This window comes from Gossypium raimondii, chromosome 5 (genome assembly GCF_025698545.1).
Source record: "Gossypium raimondii isolate GPD5lz chromosome 5, ASM2569854v1, whole genome shotgun sequence".
In the NCBI taxonomy this organism is placed as follows: domain Eukaryota; kingdom Viridiplantae; phylum Streptophyta; class Magnoliopsida; order Malvales; family Malvaceae; genus Gossypium; species Gossypium raimondii.
Genome location: NC_068569.1, coordinates 8,523,696 through 8,548,926, shown reverse-complemented (window position 1 = coordinate 8,548,926; position 25,231 = coordinate 8,523,696). Strand labels below are relative to the sequence as shown.

At 33.8% G+C, this 25,231-nt stretch overlaps 5 protein-coding genes across 6 annotated transcripts; 2 read left to right on the top strand and 3 right to left on the bottom strand.

Annotated features, from left to right (window-relative positions):
* Positions 1-5,193, bottom strand: LOC105768677 (GDP-L-galactose phosphorylase 1). Of its 2 annotated transcripts, none has more exons than XM_012588747.2 (8): positions 5,055-5,193; positions 4,018-4,442; positions 3,276-3,397; positions 3,141-3,200; positions 2,810-3,037; positions 2,012-2,191; positions 1,378-1,632; positions 1-365 (listed from the first exon to the last, which is right to left on the bottom strand). In XM_012588747.2, the coding sequence occupies exons 2-8, from the start codon at positions 4,106-4,108 to the stop codon at positions 171-173; spliced, it is 1,131 nt and encodes a 376-aa protein (XP_012444201.1). In that variant the 5' UTR covers positions 4,109-4,442; positions 5,055-5,193; the 3' UTR covers positions 1-170. The 2 variants fall into 2 exon arrangements, with proteins under 2 accessions (XP_012444201.1, XP_012444205.1); XM_012588751.2 differs by having other exon boundaries at positions 4,018-4,435.
* A 3,026-nt stretch (positions 5,194-8,219) lies between these two features.
* Positions 8,220-11,417, top strand: LOC105768984 (protein POLLENLESS 3-LIKE 1). The gene is made up of 5 exons (XM_012589299.2): positions 8,220-8,758; positions 9,063-9,275; positions 9,492-9,640; positions 9,727-9,795; positions 9,874-11,417. The coding sequence occupies exons 1-5, from the start codon at positions 8,558-8,560 to the stop codon at positions 11,189-11,191; spliced, it is 1,950 nt and encodes a 649-aa protein (XP_012444753.1). The 5' UTR covers positions 8,220-8,557; the 3' UTR covers positions 11,192-11,417.
* Positions 11,418-11,437: 20 nt separating this feature from the next.
* LOC105768985 (tubulin beta-5 chain) lies at positions 11,438-13,963 on the bottom strand. Its single transcript, XM_012589300.2, has 3 exons — positions 13,384-13,963; positions 12,545-12,814; positions 11,438-12,357 (listed from the first exon to the last, which is right to left on the bottom strand). Exons 1-3 carry the CDS (start codon positions 13,775-13,777, stop codon positions 11,681-11,683), a joined length of 1,341 nt encoding a protein of 446 aa, XP_012444754.1. The 5' UTR covers positions 13,778-13,963; the 3' UTR covers positions 11,438-11,680.
* Positions 13,964-16,797: 2,834 nt separating this feature from the next.
* Positions 16,798-21,180, top strand: LOC105769275 (alpha-glucosidase). Its single transcript, XM_012589797.2, has 5 exons — positions 16,798-17,307; positions 17,394-18,106; positions 18,968-19,198; positions 19,291-19,937; positions 20,061-21,180. Exons 1-5 carry the CDS (start codon positions 17,069-17,071, stop codon positions 20,949-20,951), a joined length of 2,721 nt encoding a protein of 906 aa, XP_012445251.1. The 5' UTR covers positions 16,798-17,068; the 3' UTR covers positions 20,952-21,180.
* A 759-nt stretch (positions 21,181-21,939) lies between these two features.
* Positions 21,940-22,634, bottom strand: LOC105771284 (hypothetical protein). Its single transcript, XM_012592709.2, has one exon. The coding sequence runs from the start codon at positions 22,545-22,547 to the stop codon at positions 22,110-22,112; it is 438 nt and encodes a 145-aa protein (XP_012448163.1). The 5' UTR covers positions 22,548-22,634; the 3' UTR covers positions 21,940-22,109.
* Positions 22,635-25,231: the final 2,597 nt, after the last annotated feature.

The window sequence follows — 25,231 nt, the reverse complement described above, 5'->3', positions numbered from 1 at the left end:
TGATCAGCAAAACAACTTCCAAATATAGCATTTGATCCTGTCATCCTCATAAACAAACAAGTCAACCCCCTATTACAAGCCTAAGTTCCCAATAGGCAATAGGAGAAAAACAAGATTCCAGTAGCAACATAATTCCAAAATATATAAACATGCATTTAAAAACTTTTAGATCAAACATCAAATTTACTGGCAATGCTGCAACAAAGCTGCTTCACCGCTTCAAAGTTGTTATCGTCAAGGGAGAAACTGCTCAGTCTATTAACCATGGCATCCTCAGTAACTTGATCAAATTGGTACCTATTCCTGAACAACAAGTAGCCCCCACATTCCCAGGCTGAGATGGCATGAGAGGCTGCACAAGTTTTCTGTTGGATGGATTAAAATTAATCCATCAGTAAGTTTTCAACAATATTGAATCCTCCAATTTGACATCAATTTTGATAAAACAAACCTACCACAATCTAGACTGTTATGTTCTGAAATTAAAGATGACAAAATCATACACTCATAAGGCTGTTCTGTTTTACATTTTCTGTCTCCTTGTTCTTCATAAATGATGATTGTCTACATATAAAGCTCTACAGATGCTGCAGTACCCTATCATGCTTAAAATTAACTATTATAATTTGATGTGACAACCAGTAAGCCTGTCCAGTTAATGATATCAAAACTTTGCTTTCCTGCTAGTATTGCAGATCCCATGATAGGTAAATATATTATGTTCTTAAATAACTAATAAAAATTTGCCACACGTCCATATACTGCCACATCTCTAGTGTAATTTTCCTCCCTATTTAGACTATAACCCATCACATGGCATTATATTGACAAGTGATGTTTTTAGTGGGTAATACTAACATAGGACATATTTGCTTCACTCATCATTTTGCACATCCCATTTACTCTGTTGGTCCAAGTACGATGTTTTCTAAAAATACTTAATAAAAATGTACAGGTCCATACCATACCACATCATAAATGTGGAATCTTTCAACCTTTTAGGCTATAATCTATTACACGGCAGTGCACCCCATTTTTTATGTGACCTTATATGGACACATAGCATGTTTTTATTTGCTATATATGACATGTCATACTTTAGCATTACAGAGTTAGATGGATGTTTGATTAATCAATTTCAATTACATATTTTCAAATTTTAAAACTATTGAATATTTTACTATAACTGAAAGTACAAAATTGCACGACTAAACTAAAATTTTAAAAAACAACAGCCTAGACAAGGTAGAAATAACTAACTACACAGTCTCCTTTTTAGCTATAACAATGAAATGTGTGTGTGCGCAATAAAACTAATGAGATATCAAGTTTCAGCAGTAGGAGATAGATCTACAAGCTATGAACAAACTTACTTACCTGAAGAAACAAAAAAATCTTTTTGCCAGAACCAGAAATCATCAGATTATATTGAATGTTCTTTTCCTCTAACTGAAAACATATCTCAGAAATAGCTGCAGCCAGTATTTTGAGATTTTGGGTGGTCTGGAAAGAGAGGGTTTTAATAGGATAGTCTATGATAGAACATATGTGAATCCCTCTCCTACCACTAGCACCAAATAAAGTACCTGCAGGCCTGAACTCCACAGGTAAAGGGTGAGGGAAGTAGCAAGCCTGCAACATCAAATAAGAGAACCATGATAGCTATAAGCATGCATCATGTACAAAGAACGTACATAGATACTAAAAGAAGAAACATGCAAACATCGATTTGACAGTGCAGTGATCATCCTCAAGACTAAAAGAACCACCGCTTACAACCAAGAGTGGAAGTATCCAAAACATTAAACAAAAAGAACTAAGTATCAGTGGTAACTTTTAGTAACTAAAGTTGCATATCAGTAACGAGAGAGAAAGACATAACTATATGAAGGTAAGAAATATTGAGAAATATAATCCTCGAACTTTGAAGGCAAAACAACAAAACAATCTGTGAGTTCAACAATAACATGAAATATAAAGCAAAATAGAAGAACCAGAACTGAATTCATACCTCAAAATATACACCAGAACAATTAGGTATATAGCAATTGTAGAATATGCGAAATGATTGGTTATTAATTTCTGCAGCAAGCCTTGCGATTATTTCAGTGGATCTTGCATCGAGGAAACGATAAAGTCTGTTTGAGGCACAAGGTACCAGATAGACGTGACCATATTCAATAGGGGTTACCTAAAAACCAGTGTACAAGGTTAGAAGAATATAACTTAAACTGACTGATTACATTGACATATCTTATCACCCATAATAAATATAACAGCCATTAAGATCAGGGACGCAGAAAGGGAAGTCTACTGGTCTTCTTGGGCTACATAACTGTAAATTTCAATATTTTCTTGTTCTCTTACCAAAGCATGCTAAAAGATGATGGCTTGAGGCTTAAAATACAGGAAGAGAACTCCAATGCCACAAAAATAGAAGCTTTCTTGAAAAATCATGAACAAAAGAAGGGACTGAAACCTAATGAAGATTGACATGGCTGCTATCAAGGTAGATACATAATTCATTCACGGGGAACGTGATTCAGACTTGATATAAGGACGCCAAACCCAAGTCAATGAGGATCCAAGTATTCAAGCAACATTTACACATTTCTAGTATATATGTTACGTGGAATACCCTAAACACTCTAGGTCCCTCGTGTTGAAAGAAAAGATTAGAAGGAAACAAATTTCTTTTCCAGACAATAGTTTTGAGCATATATCGCAATATTGATAATATGGATATATATACCATCTTCACACAGGAACTAAACTTACAGTCAAAAGTTAAGCAATACTTGGGCCTTACATTGATGATCACTAAGACGGCACTGTCAGGCACAGAAGCTGAAGGAATAAGCTCAGATTTTGCCTTCTTACTGTTGGCAAGACAAAAAAGTAGTTCCTCTTGGTGTTTCACGCAGTCAAACACAAACGGATCCAATTCAAGGAGTGTATTTCCCTCAGATTTCGAAAGATGATCTTTTATCTGCCCTTCATTCAGTTGACAAAGAAACTTCATCTTTCCAGTAACAACCTATGTAATGCAACACAGAAATTATGTGTACTACAGTAATTCCAACTTTACAGCAAAAAAGGAAAAGAAAAGAAAAGAAGATAGAAACAGGTAGGTATAATACTTTAATTTCTGAGGTTGTCACATCATACTTGAAACAATCTTTCAACATCCGATCTTCCCACTGCCAAAGTAACAAGAAAGATGAATAAAGGTGATAGATAGACCTCAACAAGTATGCTTTACATTTGTTCTATACCTGAGATAGCAGAACAGCATCCAATATACTTTGTTCTTCCTCAATGATGCATGAAATACCTTCAAATGAAGTGTCTTCCTCAAGAGATTGGATACCGAAGCAGTAAATAGGGAAATTCATACCTGTAAAAATTTCTGAAGATTTTCAAAACAAGATTGGAGGAAATATATATATATAAATATGCTAAGAGTCCAATGAACAACTCACCCTTTTAGCCTGTTCTAAAATTATATAGCTATAAAATCTATTTGCGCACCAGATTAAGAAGAAAATTCTGTTCTTTATTCCAATGTAAATGGAATTGTATATCTATTCGCTTATATATCTAGGAAGCTATGCTGTATGGAAAATGCCAAACATTAGCATGCCGCCTAATTTGATGAAGGGCAGCAATTGTATTAAGCTTACTAAACTCCTACTCTCAAGAGGAACTAAAATGCATGGGACATGCATACATCATAAATAATGCTAATCAATAAAGAATTTGACTTTTGCATCTAGGGTAAGAAGCAAGCCTTTATACACTAAAATACTGCATATTAGCCAAAAATTACTAGATTCAAGGTCTTTTATTTTACATCGTACCTTCTAAAAACATATGTAAGTACAAGTAGAAAGCATCAAAATCTGACAATAACATATTGATTTTCTCCGAGAATGCTTTTCTTTCAGATATTTTCTCCATTGAATTCAATAAATGAAGAGAGAAGAAAACAAAAACAAAGACAAAGTAATAACTAACCTTGAAGAAACGAGAAAGAATCTTCTAGCTGCTTAGACTTTCCATTCTTCGCTAGAAAGCTTTTATCTTCAAGCCATTTCACAGTAACCATCTGTATAAAAGTAGTCCTAATTCCTAAAACAACAATAAAACACTATAGCTCCATTCACAGCTTTACAGATGCTTGTATCAGCACCCACCACCAGCAAGGTAAGTAAGATCCGCGGGATGCCCACCAGCTGAAGGTAGGGCACCACGACCACCGTGAAATGAAGGGGATGCAATCAAGAATTTAGGAAAAGCCTGCATACACTCTTTGCCCCTTCTAATTTTTTCACAAGGTTCTCTCCTTAGAGCCGTTGTTAGATGAACAAAGCCAGCCCAAGACGGACCAGCGGATCCACTCCTCTCCTCCAAAGTCTTTTCCAAGGGCCAAAAACTGAAAACTATAAGACACCAGATCAAACACAACTCTAAGATACAATAAACAAAAAATAGAAATAAACAATCATCGTATGACTCTGAAATATATTCCGTTAACAAAAATGTCTAAAATCAGCAAAAATAGTAGAAAAAAGCCACAGTATAATATTTGTATACATAATTACTTAAACAAAAGGAACTAATCATAAAGAAACTTAACTTTTGGTACATCATTCAGCCAAAATTTGCATTCTAATTTAGCCTCCCTGAAAACCCTAAAGTAAAAATTACCTTTGCAGGAAAAGAAACCTGTAAGAGAAAACATTGACCATACGTAACAAAAGCATCAGGAATTCTAAATCAATCGCAAAAGTTTGATATCAATATCATTAGTCAACGCCAAATCCAGTACACAAAATACATCCACGTCTTCAATCTTCATATTTATGACAAAAAAATTCCCAACAAATAGAAGGAAAATTTCAATATATTCAATAAAGTGCAAAGCAGAATCTTCAACAAATTCAAAATATTATTATGGAAATGTCAGATTTTTAATTTCATAAAGTTTTACATGAGATAGAAAGAAAGTGAAATTAAATTTAAAAATGAAAGAAAAAAGAATTAGGAATTACACAGCTTGGAGGGTATCGCCGCCTTTCGCTCCTTTTCTTTCAGTATAGCAATTTGATTCGGAATTGCTGACTTCTATGAAATGAAATAATAACATGATTAGTGTAACTTCAACCTAACCGGGATAATAAATATTTTTGATCATCAGGCATATATTAATTGATATATAATATAATTTTACTTAATAAACAGTCAATTCAAACCCGGATTTATAACTATTTTAATTTATAAATATTATTCATAAGTTTTAATATAAATTAGAGATAAATATTATTATTTGAACAAAATAAAATATAGAAAAATGAACTAAAATAAATTCAAATAAATAGTGATGAGGTGATATTGGCAATTTTATAATAATTTTAAATACAAAATACAATTTAATATTATACTATTATTTATAAAAACAATCCGATTCTTTACCTAAAAAACTTAAAACTCATAAGTTAAATAATAATTTAATACCTTAAAAGATAAAATTTTAATATAGTTTAAAACATTAAAACTCTTTTAAAGTAGAATTAAAATAATTTATTTAAATTAAAAAATCATAACAGTTAAGATTAAAATTAAAACTGTTTAAACTAAAGTGTACTTTAAAATTCACTTAAGATTGGAATTAGAATACAGGTTTTAAGAAGTGTAAAATATTAATTTTTATGATTAAAATATCACATCTAAAACACTTTATAAATATTGTTTTAAACATTTTTAATACTAATTATAATATGTTTATAATATAGTAAATACATATTTAAATTATTAAATAACATAGTTAAAATTGTTCTATTTTCAATTAAAATTAAAATAATTAATTTAAATCATAAAAAATAAAATATTTAATTTAAAACATGTTTAAAGAACTTACTATTAATATCAAAATTAAAATAAAATTAGTATAAAATATTTTTAAAATGTTGCAAAAATTAAAATTATTTAAGCATAATATAAAACCCTAAACATAGATTACGAAGATTTATCAAAAGATTTTATTTATTCAATCAATCAATGGGTTGAGAAACATAAAATGTTTTATACAATGTTTAGCCTATATTGTTTTATATAATTTATGAAAATTTATAAACTTTTAAATTTTAAAATAAATTTAACGTGTTATAATAAATTCATATAATTTATTCATACATTGCATAGGATAAAAGTTAGTCATATGCATAATCACGTAATATTTTAATTGAAAAATTAATATTAACTATTTGAATTAATTAATAACATCATAAAAATATTAAATTAATTAATAATATTATAAAAATATAAAGAACAAAATATATTAGAAATCAGAATATAATGATTAAATCTCAATTTTAAACATATTAAAATGACCAAAATTAAAATTAGCTACTTTTATCGTTAAAATTAAAGTATAAAGATTAAAGATCAAATTTAAGCATGTTAGAAGAACCAAATTTGAAATTTAGCTACTTTTATAAAATGTGAAAAATAAAAGAAACGTGGTGAGTGTGTGACATGTGTCTTGTAGGGAAGATCCTTTGGATCTCACTTTGATATATAGGTATAAATTTAAAAAAAAAGTTTGAGTATAAAAATAGGTATAAAAATAAATTTAGTCACTAATATTTATCCATTTTACCATTTTGGTTCTTATTTTTGGGGTCACTTTAGCCATTAACTTTTAAAAATTAGTGAAATTATTATTTTAACCAAAAATATTGAATTGTTAAAATTTTAATGGTATTGATATGGTAACTCGTATGATAATTTATATATACTTCATTGTTAGAATGGATACATTTTCCAAAAATAAAAATAAAAATTTTTAAAGTTTGTTGAATTATTATTTTTTAATTTTTTATAATTATATGTGGTTTATCATACAAGTGACCACATTAATGTTATTAAAATTTTAATAATTCAATTAAATTTTCTCGGGTCCGGGTAGAGACCAAAGGTCTTGAGTGACCGATCCAGCAGAACAACTCAAAAGATAAAGAAGGTATCGTTAATTTCTTCATGCTCGTTCCAAGCTCGAAGTACCATTTGTACACATAAGAATCCCCTTCGTTACATGATTTCTTCTTCATATAGATAGATATAGGATCTAAGCGGCAATTACTTAGAAGTACATTTTGTACAACAGCCCTTCCTACCTGATAAAAAAGGATCCCATGATCCTGAACCGATCTTACCTGGGATCGCAAATCCCAAGTTTGTCTATGAAGAGCAGATGTCCAAAAGAAAGTCATTTGATTAAAATTTGAAGATTAAAAGTCGAAGTAATAAAAATATATGGACCAAATTGATAAAATGAGTAAATGTTAAATGTTAAATTTATGAAAAAAATTGTTGAATGAAAAAAGTAGTTTTTTTTCGGTGAGTTGAGCTATTTTTACACATTCATAATCAATACGTGGCATTCGCTTTTTTATACCTCGGTTGATTTTAGAACTTTAGGTTGAATCACTCTCGTGCTCAAATTTGATAGTTTTAAATTATATAGTTTAAAATTTTAAAGTTTTATTTTATTTTTCAATAAAATCAAGGTGACCTAAAATGTTTCAAATTGGGATTCAAATTCCAAAGAGATTAGAATGAGAGAAAAGAAATAATAAACAAGTAAAAAGTAAATTATCAAAAATAAGTAATAAAAAGACATAATAATAAATTTAGTTCATAATGTTTTCTGATTTTATCACTTCATATCTAATTCTTTTTCTTTGGATTATTTTGATCTTAGCTTTTAAATTTTAATCAAATTATTTTTTGAACAAGATAAACTTATTGAATGGTTGAAATTTTTTTGCCGAATTGTTAAAAGTTTAATCACATTAATCGACATTTCGTGTTACTAACATAAGTTTTTTTAAAGAAAACTGTATAAATTTTCTTAAATTTTATAAAGTATAGCGGAGGACTGCCACATAGATTAATGTGGCTGTCATTAAAATTTTATTAGTTCAGTAAGTTTTTTACTCAAAGAAAAGTAAATTTATTAAAATTTGACAGTTGAAAGTCAAAGTGATAAAATAATATTAGGATCAAAATGACAAAGGAGTTAAACATTAGGGCTAAACTCGGTATTATGCCATAAAAACCCAGTAAAAAGTAAGTGAAAGCCACTGTAAAACCCCAACGGCTAGTAATTATATAACGGCTATTTCCTTTTTGATTGTCATCCGATTTCTCCTCCCAAAACGAATTATCATCATCATCACCGTCTTCACACTTTTTCTCTTTCAATTTTCTCTCTCAGTTTCTAAATGTTTCCGCGAATCTTTTATCAAAGTATCGACAGAAACTTTCAAGAGATAAAGTGGCTTTCCCTTCCCTAAATCCCACCACAAGAGAAAATTAAAGAGATACTCAACAGCATTGATCCAAATTAATAAAGACTCTTTTCCTTTATTTACAATAGTAATAGAAGCGTTAGTATATTGATCGAAAATTCTTCTTTTCGACTGATAGAAACACTTTCTTGGAAAATCTTGAAAAGGGTTTGGAGATTTTGGTGAGAAAAAACAGAGAATCGATGTGGTCAAGCGACAAACACTGTCCAGCGAGGGGTTTCTTGACCCCACAGCCGCCTGCATGGAAGAAAGTACAGTCCACCACCGTCTTGCCAATGTCAGAGAGGAAAAGAATTTCGCCTGCCAACAATGGCGATTGCTTTCATGTCATTCACAAAGTGCCAGCTTCTGATTCTCCTTATGGCAGGGCAAAGCACGTCCAGGTTAATTACACCATTTCCCATTATCAATATCGTAAATGATATTATCTTTTCCCTTCCATTTTTCTTCTTACTGTTTCCTGGATATTTTCTTGATTACTGGTTCTTTTGCATGGATGAATCCCCTAAATTTTCTTGGTATCTGAGATGATCCAATTCATTTTATCTTGTTTCTTTCTGTTTTCCTCCATTGGCCGTATAACTGGAAATCCGAATTGCATGTGACCTTACAGGTTACTAGTTTAGGCTTTAGAATTCCATGTGAACTTACGTTGCTCTTTTATTTTTTTGGATTATGGATGCACAGTTGATAGACAAGGATCCCAGTAAGGCCGTTTCCCTGTTCTGGGCTGCCATTAATGCTGGAGATCGTGTTGATAGTGCATTGAAAGACATGGCTGTTGTGATGAAACAATTGAATAGATCTGATGAGGCTATTGAGGCAATCAAATCTTTCCGGCATCTTTGCCCTTATGATTCTCAGGAGTCTCTTGATAATGTCCTTGTTGAACTCTACAAGGTACCATGCCAATCTTTATCTTCAAATGTTTATTTGTTTCTGTTGAGCTTAGTTTTCATTTGCTTGTTAGTAAATTGAGTTCAGATTAATGAGTTTAGTTCAGATTAAGGATCATAATGTCATAGCTAATTGGAGTGAATGGAAATGTATTATGCTTCATACAAGAGGATTTTGAAATTTTCAGAGAAAAAATATTATGATGATATGTTGTTGCAGAGGTCTGGAAGGGTTGATGAAGAGATTGAAATCCTTCTGAACAAACTGAGGAACATCGAGGAAGGAACCGTTTTCGGTGGGAAGAAGACAAAGATTGCAAGATCTCAAGGGAAGAAGATTCAGATTACTATTGAACAAGAGAAATCAAGGTGGGATATATTACATGCATTCCTACCCTTTATTCTCCTCATCCTTTCAACTCATATTTTCTGCAAATTTGTCTTATGTTTTATAGGATACTAGGGAATTTGGCCTGGGCCTATCTCCAGCAGCATAATTATGGAATTGCTGAACAACATTACAGGTATACTATGGTGTGCTATGTTTATATTTCTTAAAAGTGTATATACATGTATTTGACATTGAGTTTGTATCATCACAGAAAAGCTTTGTCTCTGGAACCAGATAAGAATAAGCAATGCAACTTGGCAATATGCTTGATGCACATGAATAGGCTTGGTGAAGCAAAATCACTGCTTCAGGATGTTAAAGTTTCAGCTGGAACTGAAGAGATGGATGAGTCTTACTCCAAATCATATGAACGTGCTATGGAAATTCTTATGCAAGTAGAAACGCAGTCAAAGTTAGAGCCGGCAGGGGCACAGGAACCGGAAAAAGGGAATGAAACTCGAAGATGTTTGACATCATGCAGGGATAGAAGTTTGAAGGAAGCTAGCGTTTTCCTTCCTAGAAATGGTGATAATATCCCTTGGTGTATTGAGAAGAATGGTAACTTGTCTGGATATGATGACACAAGTAGTTCACAATGCACACCCATTGGACTGAAAGGTAGTTTTCAATGTTCTCCACAAACCATGTTGAGCGAGAAGTGGAGAAAAGGCTCCTATTTCGAAAGCCCGAGTGAAGGGTCTGTGTATTCCAGCAGCAAGCTGAAGGAAAGCTGGAGGTATTCAGCTGGACAAGAAGTAGGTTCTGCTCATAAAAACATGTATGCTTCCTTGGCAGCCAGTAGGAAGAACTCGGAAAAAGTTTTGTTAACCCAACCAAGACGATGTTCATGGGGTTTCAACACTGCAGATCAGAGGAGAGGAGGAAGATGGGGAGAAGATACTACAGTTAGAAATTCGATACGGAAGCTCTCTTTTGAGCAAACCACAACCACTGAAAGTGTGCCTTCACCTTCGATCCAGAAACTTAAAGAAGAACCACTTAGTTCAAGTAATGCGAAGTCTGAAAACTATTCTGCAGTTGGCCTAGGGGAAGAGGAAGCTCAGGAAGGCTTATCTGGAGTTCTATTCACTCAGCCAAGAAACTCTTTGTCATGGCTCAATAATAGAGATCAAAGAAGGGGAAGATGCGCTGAAGAATCCATTGACGGTTCATTTAGCAAGCTATCAAGCAGTGTGACTACTCATTCTGTGCAAAGTCTTAATGTAGAACCATTGGTTTCTTCTAAAGATGAATCAGAAATCGGAGTGGAAAAACCGGCAGATGCTGCATCGAATAAGAAAACCTGGGCAGACATGGTTGAAGAGGAAGAAAAGGACGAATTTCTCAATGATGAAAATCTGAATTCCAACATAATTTATCAACATCCTGATCGTTCTAAGCATCATATTGAGAATATAACTCAACAGCTAGAATCATTTGGTGTGAAGGGTGGATATAACGCATCAGCAAACACTGTTTCATTGAGGAGGAATCGGCTTCAGGTTTTCCGGGACATAACCAGTACATGAAGGTTATTTCATTTAGGCTGTTATGTAGCCAGCTTTAGTTTGATGGTGTTAAAAGTGTGATTTTTTACTCTTTGAACTTGTCTTTATGAACCCAGCTCAGCTTTCTGCCACAGCCACTATTAGTTCTTGTATATCTTTAGCTTCTATTCATTGTATGTTATAAAGAAGCATTGTAATTGAAATTCTAATAGTTAATGAGAATTTGAATGACTAGTTGGCTTTAGAACTACAAATTCTTAACATCACTTCAAAAAAATTAAGTTTTATTTCTTAAATATAAAAAGAAATAGTAGTTGACAAATAACATGTCCTTCAAATCTTATCATTCATCATAAGCTTTGGAAGCAAATGCAGAGACACAAGAAATCAATCCATCAAAGATACAAGGAAGAACCCACAAACCCACAACAACCATACATATTATGTTATGTCAATCTTGATTTGACAACATAAACATCACCCAACAAACATATACATATCGTTATTCACTCAAGCAGCTTCCTCTTCTTCTTCCTCTCCTTCCTCATACTCCTCGTCGTCAGCAGTTGCATCCTGGTATTGCTGGTACTCTGCAACTAAATCATTCATGTTGCTCTCAGCTTCGGTAAACTCCATCTCATCCATTCCCTCACCAGTGTACCAGTGCAAGAAAGCTTTCCTCCTGAACATAGCTGTAAACTGCTCACTAACCCTCCTAAACATCTCCTGAATCGAAGTAGAATTTCCGATGAAAGTGGATGCCATTTTCAGACCCTTAGGTGGGATGTCACACACGCTAGACTTCACATTGTTAGGGATCCACTCAACAAAGTATGACGAATTCTTATTCTGGACATTAATCATTTGTTCGTCAACCTCCTTAGTGCTCATCTTACCCCGGAACATTGCAGAAGCAGTTAGGTAACGGCCATGGCGTGGGTCAGCAGCACACATCATGTTTTTGGCATCCCACATCTGCTGAGTCAGTTCAGGAACAGTCAGGTTCCTATACTGCTGTGATCCTCTGGATGTCAAGGGTGCAAAGCCAACCATGAAGAAGTGTAGTCGAGGGAAAGGGATAAGGTTAACCGCCAGCTTACGGAGATCAGAGTTCAGCTGTCCAGGGAACCGTAGACAGCATGTAACACCACTCATGGTAGCAGAGATGAGGTGGTTGAGGTCACCAACTGAGACAAGTTAAAAGAAGAATCAATTGATGGGCAGTTCATATGTACTTGGGAAATTGATTCCCTTGCAAGGAGCCAATCAATGTTTTTGACGAAGTGTGGGAAGAAAATACCAGTTATAACCCAATCCAAAGAAACAAATATGAAAGAATAAACTAGGCATTTGGAATGATAAATCAAAACTTACAGGTAGGAGTGGCGAGCTTGAGGGTGCGGAAGCAGATGTCGTACAGGGCTTCATTGTCCAACACCATGCATTCATCAGCATTCTCAACAAGCTGATGAACAGAAAGGGTAGCATTGTATGGTTCAACAACTGTATCGGATACCTTGGGTGAAGGGAAGACCGAAAATGTCAACATCATGCGATCTGGATACTCCTCCCTGATCTTGGAAATAAGAAGGGTTCCCATTCCAGATCCGGTACCGCCACCCAATGAATGACAAACTTGAAAACCTGTCGCAAAGGCACATAAAAGTGAGATACGAAAGCAGACATGGCTTTTTTTCCTTTCCCACTCCCTTTCTGGTGAGCTTTCTGAGACTACGAAGTAACAAAGCCAGTCAACATCAACCATAGACAAGGTTGATATTAAACATAATTGCAGGAAACGTAATAAAATGTGTTGGATAATCAAGTTAAATGGAATTATAGAGGACGAAGCTTGCAACAAATGTTATCTATACAAACACAAACCAACCATAATGCAACCACAGTCACTTCAAAGCAAGACAGGTGAAGATGAAATTCAATTCCTCCAATCAAGACAACGAAAGAATTTCAACGATTTAAACAATTTGCTTCTTATATATAACAATTTTACTTCGAAATAGTAACGTTCCATAGGTATAAAAGAGAACATATCTGCACTGCAAAAATGCTATCGGCTCAATGAACCCAAGATCAAGAACACACCCAATTTTAGAAAGCAAAAAAAAAAAAAAGGACAAATACGAGAAATTTAATGTAAAACCGAATAAAATATATCCGGAAAAGAGGGTAAAAGTTATAGGGTTGAAAGATACCCTGCAAACAATCACAATTCTCCGCCTCTTTTCTGACAACGTCTAGAACAGAATCAATGAGCTCAGCTCCCTCGGTATAATGACCCTTGGCCCAGTTGTTGCCAGCACCAGACTGACCGAAAACAAAGTTATCGGGACGAAAGATCTGGCCGAAAAGACCGGATCTGACGGAGTCCATAGTGCCAGGTTCAAGATCCATGAGAACAGCGCGAGGGACATACCTACCGCCACTGGCTTCATTGTAGTAGACATTGATACGCTCCAGCTGGAGATCGGAGTCACCGTTATACTTTCCAGTGTTGTCGATTCCATGCTCATCGCATATGACTTCCCAGAACTTAGCCCCGATCTGGTTCCCACATTGACCTCCTTGGATATGCAAGATTTCCCTCATTTTTTCTTCACAAGGTTTTCTGATTGCTCTTCGTTTCCGTGGGAAAGATAAAGAAGGGTGATAGGGGGGATTGATGAAAATGATTTCCTTCGCTTTTTGTTGGGAAACGTGAGGACGGGAGTGAAGATTGGAAAGCGAAAAAAAAACTGCGTTGGCTAATTATCACAATGCTTTTAATAGATGAACTTGCAGGGGACAGACAGATAATATTGTTATGACAAAACAGAACAAAAATTGTATTAACTAATAACAAATTCTACAAATTCCTTTTTTAATAAATAAAATTTGTTTATCATTTTTTCTCTTCAATAAATTGGAATAAATAACGGTTGATGTTTCAGTCTCTATGTTAATTTTTTAGATAACTAGATTCTTATAATTATTATTTTGGATTTAAGTATCATAATAAATGAATTATATTTAAATTTATTTTAATCTAAATTTAAATATATACTGATTTTAGTTCAATGTAGTAGATTTTAGTTATTATTCAACTATTTTAATATGTAAAAATCAATAAAATAAATTATTCAACAATTTATAAGTAACAAATTAACATTAATAATTCAAATTCATATATATACAAACACATGAATTAACTTCTTAATTTTTATAAAATATTAAAATTTATCTCTTTATTTCTCGATTTTTGTAAAATAAAATATAAAATTCATAATTAAACCTTTATTTAAAATTATTGGATTGGACTAATCAAGTCCAAAATTTTGAATAAATAGTTATTAGTTAAATACGGATTAAACTAATTTATTTTATTAAAATATGATAAAAATGATTTTACCTAATAAAAATTGATTATGTATATATATTAGAAAATTTTCGATGTACTCTACAGTCTACACGTTAAATCTTCATATTTTCTATTTAGAACGTCAAAACCCATAAAATCCAATTACCGCCTAGTTAGAAAGCTCTTTTGCTCCCTAAATTGCATTTCAATACAAAACCTCTTTTTTGACACGTGTAAAGAGTTGAAGATGGCTAATAGCCAAACCCTCCATTGTAAATATCCCTGATATCCTCCATCAAGGAGAGACTACTAGCCAAAACTCTATCAAAATCTTTACCCTAGATTAGCTATTTGCACGGCCTCCTACCATCGTATGGAATGTCACATCTTCCTCCATCACATACTTTGTATTAGCAATTTGGTGCAATGAGCTCATATAGTTCATTATGAACGGTACAATAAAAGAAGAAGAGATTACCCATACAACTATTTCACCAATTACACCTTGTTAAACGTCTCAAGTATTTATTTTAAACGAAGTACAAAATTCAAGGATCCTTGAAACATCACCTTTGATAAAGTCGAGTTGCCTTAAAGAATAAATCATGTTATGTGGATTCTAGGGCAATATAGACCACAAAACAAAAGATTGTAAGTGCCATAAAAGAAGCAGTAAGGCATGAATAACTTCAAGCAATAATAGGCGAGACAAATCTTGAGGAAAACGACCTATAATTAGTGTAACACATATGATCGTGGAAGAACTACCTCTAATATTAAGGGTAAAGCTAACTTAAGAAACATTATTGCAATAAACCTTGTAAAAAAAATCCTCGCCAAACCCAAAAATGTCAGGTCAACTTCAATGAGATAAATGAAGAGACTGTAAGATGAAAATGGTTAACGATAAGGGGCTAAATTAAAAAAGTTGTAAAGTTGATAAAATATAAAATGGGTATAATAATAAGAGAGAAAGGGATGGCAGGAGGTAAAAATTGAGATGAAAAGCAGTGTCAGTGGAAGATGTAATGAACAATTTGAAGTAGTGGTGAGCTTGGATTAAAGAGGAGGGACTAAATTAGAAGTGGGCAAATGTTAGCAAAGATCAGGGCCTTGGATGAGTTGGAATTGACAGATTAGTCCAATGGAGGAGATTGGCGATGTAAAAAAGGCTGATTAGGAATGAAGCGACGGAGGGTCCCAAATTGAAGTAATCAAATCAAATGATTACAAAAGTGAAATTGGACACAATATATGAAAAGAAAAGACGAGAACAAATGAAGCTTCAGACTTGTGATAGGGAATCAATGCTAATTTTCCTAGCACTTTTTATTCGCGTCTGCATAGTTTTTAGATACGTAAAATTAAATTTTTAGCTGAATGTTAAAATATAATTTGTTTTAATAATAACGTTAATCTATTTAGTCTCCCAAGCTAATTGGAGGCCATCATAAATGGCCCGTAGCTTAACTTGTAGCACATTTTATCTTCAAATATTTCTTCCTAATCCTCACATCCATCTACCTTGCTCATCCTGTGCTATTACTATCGACCAAACAATACTCGAATTCAGATTTTGAGCACCATCTATATTTAGTTTAAAGAACCAGTAGGCAGAAGAATCCATCTTTAATCCCTGATTCGACTCACATTATTCCCCCTATAGTAACCTGCCATTGCTTAATGGATCTTGCCTACCACCACGACGAATTGATCATACTAAATATGTTAAAATGGGCGCCTTGAAACACACATAAATTTCACTCTCTCTAAATCTTCCAACAAATAATATCAAAAAGAGAAGAAATACAACATCAAATACAATTTTCAAGTTAGCAAACAACCAAACCTCCAACAAAGAAGAGAAGAATCGGGTTGAAATCCTCGATGGAATTAATTACTTCCACACTTCTTTTGCTTGACAACAATCTCTTAACATGTAGAGACAAGATTCTTCAACGCTTATGAAGAGTCTTCCGAGAAACTTTTTTTACAACTTTTCTTATTAGTAAAAATGCATTCCTTAAACATCAACCAAATAAAATGACGAACACGTTTGAGACATTTAAAGACCACTAATATAAAACATTTAAACACCATAAATTTACTTTTTGATCTAATATATAATAACTAAATTATAAATTTATTGAGCAAAACAAAACAAAATATAACCCCACTCATAATATAAAACATTCCTAATATTTTTTACCCACTGATAAAAATATACTTCAATAAACAAACTAAAATGCGGAAAGGGAATCCGACTATCAATCTTTTCTTAAAGTTCTTTCAATATTTTATATTCTCGCCAACAATCTCTTCACCCAATAAAAGCTCCATGGCTGATTGCAGAGATATCGCCAGATATTGTTTTCTTATGCATACATCTTAGGATCTCAAATTGAATCATTGAAGACGAAGACCTATTAAATAAAATATGCATTATATGGCAGACTACGAAAGCGACACCTTATCCTCTTGGTCCTCCATTGGAATAAAACCAGTAGTTCATACAGACAATCCAGTCTGAAACCCCAAAAACCATGAATACAACACAAAAAAAGGACTTGCTACATCATCTTTTATTGTTTTTTATTATCTTTTCTGCTACTTCTTCTTACTTGGCCGTTGTTCATGGGGTTAATGAAGCAGTTGGTTATGGCTACAAACTGAAATCTGTTTCCGTTGACCCGGAGCAAAAATGGTTGGCCGCCGATCTTTCTCTTATCCGCAACTCCTCTGTTTATGGACCTGATATTCAAAATCTCAATCTTTTCGTCAGGTAATTTTTCAACTGAGATGTTTTTTTTTTATAACTTAAAAGATTTTCAAGCTCAATTCGTAGTGATTTAAAATTGCTGTGTGAAGCTTCGAGACAAGCGATCGTTTGAGAATCAGAGTTACAGATTCAGGGCATCAAAGATGGGAAATCCCACAAGAAATTATTCCTCGTCAATCCCAAAATCCTTTCAGCCTCGGCTCACCAGCAAACTACCAGACACGGAAGCTAATGGAAACACGCTCGGTGTCGGACCCAACATCGGACCTCATTTTCACTCTCCAAAACACCACACCATTCGGGTTCACGGTGAAACGCCGATCCTCCGGCGACACCCTTTTCGACGCATCACCGGACCCATCGGACCCACGCACTTTCTTGGTGTTCAAGGAACAATACATCCAACTCTCCTCGGCGCTGCCTGAAAACAGGTCGTCTCTGTACGGACTCGGGGAACACACGAAGAGATCGTTCAAGTTACAACACGACGACACGTTGACGTTATGGAATGCGGATTTAGCGAGTGCTAATCTTGACTTCAATCTTTATGGATCGCATCCCTTTTACATTGACGTAAGATCAGCATCTGGTAGTGGCAGAATTGCGGCAGGAACTAGCCATGGAGTATTGTTGTTTAATAGCAACGGAATGGACATAGTCTATGGAGCAAACCGGATAACTTACAAGGTCATTGGAGGTATTATAGACTTGTATGTTTTTGGTGGACCATTGCCCCACACCGTCGTGCAGCAGTATACTGAACTTATTGGCCGCCCTGCTCCCATGCCTTATTGGTCCTTCGGTAACTACCCAATTCTTTTCTATTTTTTAATTTTTATGATGATCGGAATATTAAAAACGGATTTTTATGAATAGCCTAAAAAAGTGAAATGAAAAACAAAAGAGTCCTTTTCTTTAGGATGAAACAACGTGAGCCAGGGACCTTTGTTGTTTCAGCCAAAATGAACTACAATAATCAGTCATGGCCAAAAAGTAAACAAGAATTTTTGTAGCCGGTCGCTCTAGGGAAACATAAATCGTCTCCTTTCTAGTTGTCTTCTTAGTCCTTACGTTACGTCGTAGGTTTGGTTTTTTTTTTAAGAATATATATGTTCTTTTTCTACTCTTGGAGAATAATTGAAATAATGACCATTCAACTTTGATCTATTATTTAAAGGTTTAGTAAGGTTGTAGTAATTAGTCTTAAAAATCATATTTATAATGATACGATATATGACTTTTTCTATAAGTAATATTTTCATATTAGACACATGTTCATATATGATTCTCTCAAATCTAAATAAACATTAGCTAGATATTGGCTTGTTGCTTTTGTTGAGATTAAAAATGAGGGATATATGTAATTTATAATTGATTCAAAATGCAAGGATCCAGCCTTGAAAAAAACCCATAAAAATCCATGCTTAGGAAAACTTCTCATAGCATTTAGATGCGAATAGTCAACAATAAGTGGTATCAAAAGCCTTTGTACAACACCATTCTTTTCCCTTCACCTCCATTATATGTTTTATTTATTTCTGTAAAGAAATAACTACCATATCATGTATGTTGATATCAACAATAACGTTGATTGCTAGACTCGGTGTCTATATCTTTGACTTATTGCATTAATCATCACCAATTTGGTCATTGCTTGTCAAAGGATTCCATCAGTGCCGATATGGTTACAAAAACGTTTCTGACCTCGAGGGTGTGGTTGCTGGCTACGCCAAAGCTAACATCCCTCTGGAAGTTATGTGGACGGACATCGATTACATGGATGGATTTAAGGACTTCACTCTTGACCCCGTCAACTTCCCGGAGGACAAGATGAAACAACTCGTCGATAAGCTTCATCGGAATGGTCAAAAATATGTGGTCATCATAGATCCCGGTAAATTAAGATACATGCATATATATATATTGGTGGTGACAGAGACAACGGAAATAATAAAATAATGACCATTATGATTACAATGTTGACAGGTATCAGTGTAAACAGTTCATATGGAAGCTACATCAGAGGGATGCAAGCTGATATATTCATAAAAAGAGATGGCATCCCTTATTTGGGTGAAGTTTGGCCTGGTCGAGTCTACTTTCCAGATTTTGTAAACCCTCAAACACTAACATATTGGGGTGGTGAGATCAAGTTGTTTCGAGACATTCTCCCTGTTGATGGTCTTTGGCTCGACATGAATGAGGTATCCAACTTCATAACATCCCCTCCAACGCCAAATTCAGCCTTGGATGATCCTCCTTACAAGATCAACAACCAGGGAATTCAACGACCCATTAATAACAAAACAGTTCCTGCAACTGCTCTGCATTTTGGTAACCTGACAGAATACGATGTTCATAACCTGTATGGTTTACTGGAATGCAAAGCAACTCATGCGGCATTGACCAATCTGACCGGCAAACGCCCATTTATACTTAGCAGATCAACGTTTGTAAGCTCTGGGAAATATACAGCACACTGGACTGGTGACAATGCAGCCACCTGGGAGGATTTGGCTTATACAATTCCATCCATTTTGAACTTCGGACTCTTTGGAATTCCAATGGTTGGCGCTGATATATGCGGCTTTTCGGGGAATACCACTGAAGAGCTGTGCAGGCGATGGATTCAAGTAAGTTCCTAAATTTATCTTGTTTTTTAAAGGGTTGTATCTCATACCATTTAGGAGCATACTTCAAGAGAAAATGAAGCATTGCGCAACTGATTCATTATTTATTGGTGTACATTAATGCAGCTAGGGGCATTTTACCCTTTCGCTAGAGATCACTCGGAGCTTCATTCAATCCGGCAAGAGCTCTATATCTGGGATTCAGTGGCTGCCACAGCTAGGAAAGTGCTGGGCCTCCGGTACCGCCTGTTGCCATACTTTTACACCCTAATGTACGAGGCACACACGAAAGGGACTCCCATTGCAAGGCCTCTGTTCTTCACATTCCCTCAAGATGTTCACACTTACGAAATCAATTCACAGTTTCTGGTAGGTAAAGGTATAATGGTTTCACCTGCATTACATCCGGGAGTAGTTTCAGTCGATGCTTATTTCCCGACAGGAAACTGGTTCGACCTCTTCAATTACTCCAACTCAGTGAGCGCAACATCCGGGAAATACTTCACACTCGCTGCACCACCTGATCATATAAACGTTCATGTCCGAGAAGGAAACATCATAGCCATGCAAGGAGAGGCAATGACGACGAAAGCCGCTCGGGAAACGCCGTTCCAACTCCTGGTGGCCGTCAGCAACACGGAGAACATCACTGGGGAACTATTCTTGGACGACGGAGAGGCAGTGGAGATGGGAGAAGGTGGGGGAAAGTGGAGTTTTGTGAGATTTCATGGAGCAGATTCCGGTGATAGCGTATCTGTTAGATCGGAGGTTGAGAATGGAGAGTATGCTTTGAGTCAAAAATGGATGATAAATAAAGTGACATTCGTGGGGTTGGAAAAAAGGAGGAGGGTGAAGGGGTATGAGTTAAGCCCTGGAAACACAAGAATTTTGAATGGAAAGCCAATTTTGAAGCCAAAATTAGGCAAGGATGCCCAATTCCAAGTTGTGGAGATAACAAGACTGATGCTACCTGTCGGAGAGGAGTTCAATTTGCAACTCAAAACTCCCCAAAGTTAGTTAGATTTTTAGTAAGAGCCACATCTATGGTGTCTCACTCACTCATTTTCCCTCGAAATCAGAATCAATAAAATAAGTTAATATCCGTGGCACCAATTTCTACTGCCAATTTCTTTTAGAATTCATAAAATGAATGGGGTCGGAGAAAAGCTCTCTCAATAGTGTTTTTTTTTTCATTTATAAAACTTAACCTTAATATTCAGTTTAAGGGGCATTAAGTTCTTTGCCACTCTTCAGAGATCCATAATTTTTATTTCCATTTAAATTTTATTTAGAGTTGATAGGTAATTTTTGAAATATCCAAAAACTAATTTATCCAATATCTTAATTTACTTATTAGTTATTACCACATGCTTATTATTTCAATATCACTAATAGCGTTAGATTTAGATGGTAATATTTACTGGATTTAAATAACAAATGTGTTCTACTTATCAATTTTACACTGATAAACTAAGAGTGAGTTTGGATGAGTGGTGCGTTTACCTGCGGTTAATGTAAACAGCGGAGGCGGTGAGATTAGATACTGTAGCGATATTGTAGCGTGAGACAAAAAGTAAGCTAAACGTACCGCATCGCACCGCACCCAATCGCTCATCTAAACCCGAACCTGATTCCCCAACCACAGTTCAATTGGTTTTGACATTCATTTATATGATCATATCGAAGATTAATTTGTATATTAAATATGAATGATTAATAAATTGTTCAATTTTTTTCATAAATTACCCTATTTGCTGAGAAAAAAATTACTAATAAATACCCTAAAAAATCACTAATAATTCAAAGGGAAAATAAAACAATGAAACTAAAAAAAAATTAAAAATGCTAAATATTAAAAGGTAAAAAGGATAATAATCAAAGCAAACAACCTCCTAATTTAATAACAAAAAGAAGTATTAAGAATCCCACCCAGTAATAATAAATTATTTTGAAAAAATACTAATCATATCAATAGAATCCAATGAGAAAAAGGTAGAATCACGCATAAGCACAAGATCTTAATTATGTCCATATATATATACACATATATACACATATATAACATATATGTAAACATACGCGCATGGTCGATGCATGCATGCATGAGATGCTTATGAGACATGATGATGAGATCCGAGAAATGAATTAATGTGAAGACAGGCAAATATGAATAGCTTAGCCTACATTGGTTAGCCGGAGAAGCTGTTTTTTCTTGGACCCTAAACTGGGCTCACGTTTCACTTTGACCAAATGGCTCAAAACTTTAGCATACCGACTCATCATTCCTTTCACTCCTCCATTGCCGTAGTGTTGCTGCTTCTTCACCAACTGCAAACGTTGCTCTTCTTCTTCCGAGAAACGACGACCCAGAGAAGAAGTACTTGCCGTTTCATCGCCATTGATGAGTTGCTTCAAGCTTTTACGATCCTCGTTTTCTGATTCTTTTTCATCTTCTTGTTCGTCGTCACGTTTCCTAGGCTCAGAGATGGAGGAACCAGCAAATGTTGAATTTGAATGATTAAGATCCTCATTAGCAATAGCATTAGTCTTCCTCGTTCTCTTGGACATTGTAATGTCGAAACGGGGCTTGCTTTGATTGCACTCGCTCCCCATTATCTATCTCCCACGCCAACTGCAACAAATGGCATAGATTGAATGCCAACTGTGATGGATTTAATTAAATTTAAAGGTAAGAGGGGTTTGTTTTGTTTGCTTAGCCAGCAATTATTATACGAAATCTATCTCCCGTATTATATAACTTTTAACACATATGGTACGTAGTACAATCTACATGTTTATGTCAATGTGTTATTTTTTAGGGTAAATTCTATCTTTAGCCACTTGACTATCAGAAAGTTTTCATGTTCATCACTTAGCTAAAAAAAATTATAATTTTGTTACTAATGTTTTTGAAATTTTTTTGTCACTCAATCCTTAAGTGGTTAAGGTAACAATTTTTAATTGGTACAATAATAATTTTAATTGTCAATTTTATATTTTTATATCAATTTCACCTAAAAGAAAAATATTCAGAATATAATTTGGGTTTTGAAAATAATTTAAATGAAATGAAATTTTGAATTAAGTTTAAAAATAAAATTTTGCTAAAAAATGACATCAAAGTCAATTTTACAAGTCTATGTAATATTAGCTCGGAAGAAGAAGTTCTTCAACGACATGGAACTCGACTTGATGATATTATTAATTTGGTTATGTTTTGTTTTTAGTTTGTTATTGAATTCTATTAAATGATTATTTTCATTCTTATTTCTCAATATTGAACAATCTTTGAGTGTTATTGCAACAGGAACTTGTTTTTCTTGTATAAACATTAGTTTTAATCATATTTAAGTTTGTATGGGATGAATATTATGTTATGGATAGAAATTGATATATGTTTTTTATCCATTCCATGGTTTTATGGCAATGCTGAAGATTTGTTGTTGCAATAACATGAATTTTTATAGAATTTTTAAATTTTTAAATAATTTTGAGCTTTTTTCATAATTAGGGTTAAATTAACAAAACATATAAAGGTTAAAGACTAAAATTGTTATTATACTAACTAAAAAATGTCACCGTTAATCACTTAACAGTTGGGTGACTAAAAAAATAATCTTGAATACATTAGTGATCAAATTATAGCTTTTTTATTTAAATAATCAAAACAAAAACTTGCACATATTTAAAAGAATAATAGCATAGTTTACCCAATTTTAGTATATTTCTTTTTTCGTATAAATTAGAACCAATGATTAAAGATGAAATGTCTCTCTCCCTCTGTGTCCAACTAAAAGACTAAACCATCCCCTGTGTAGAAGGAGCTGGTAAAATGCAGCATAGCAGAGGGTGAAATATTACCAACCAAACTAGAAGAATTTCCCTTTTTCTTTGTCTTTCCCTCTTTTAAAACACTGCACTGCCTCACTGCTTTTACCAAACTTCAAAGGGCGTGAAAAACAGCATAAGTTTCAAATAAAATTTTGATTCGTATTGAGTATTGATATAAATAAAAACTCTTAGCTAAGGGTTTATTAACATAAATATTAGAGATTTATTTGGTTGATATCTGACTGGGATGTATGCTCTTATGCTAAAGTAAACAGGTTTTGTTTTAGTTAATTTTTACTTTTAATAGTAATCGATTGAGAACTAATCTACTTTTGATGGATAAAATTAATAAGAAAGGGCATGAAAATGATTAAAATAAAAATGTACCCACCACCAAACCCCAACAAAAGCGAAAAAGAAATTTCATTTTCTGCTAACTGCTCCCTTTCATCTTCCAAACACGGGTTTTGTTCCAATTCGTAATTTAATCTTCCAAACCATTTCAATCCTAACTATGATCTATGCCTAAAATGAAAAACTAAAATCAAAATCCCAACTCTATACAAACGGTGGTTAAATGTCCATTTCAAATTCCAAACACATCTATATAAGCACCCTCCAAAATTTATTTGAGATTTATGAATGTTTAGATAAAAAAATGTTAAACATTTAAGACCTCAACTTGGTTTGCCTTTTTTTTCAATTTTATAAATAGATAGTTTTTTATATTTCATGTAATTTTTAATATAATTTTCAAATATTATATAATTTTATATCATATGAAAATTAACTATACAATACAATAATATAAATATAGAAAATGTTAAATTATTTATGTTTAAAAGTTAAATAAAGGTATACTTATAAATATTACAAAGGCTTTGGTTATTAAATAATCAGGTTTGAATCTCATTATATGTAATTGTAGTGTGTTGGTCTCTAATCCCACTATATACATATACTACGTGTGTGTTTTATCTGATTTTTAATTTGATGCAAATTATGTGGTTAATGGAGTGTTGGTCAAGAATTTTGCTTAAGAGTTCGGGTATAGTTATGCTTTCATCTTTCCATGCTTGGAGGGATGTTGCCGAACTTGTTATAATGCCCTATGAATGTTATCCTTAGAAATTATAGATTACATCTTTATTTCCAATTTTCATCTAACCATGTTAAAAAACTAAACATGATTTTATAAGCTGCATTGTTTGAATGATCAAGGCAATATGATGTTGCCATTCTCAATTGGGCAAATCGCACAAAGATGAAATATTAATGTCATTTGGGTCCAAGGGGATGCAGAACATTTGCTTTTCGGAAAACCATGGCAGTTCGAGTAAAAAGGTTATGCATGATGGATTCAAGAATACTTGTGCCTTACCTAAGAAGGGGGTATCAAAATTGTTTTAGCTCCTCTTACCTTGCAACAAATGCTAAGTGATTAGTTGGGTTATAAAGAAAGAAAA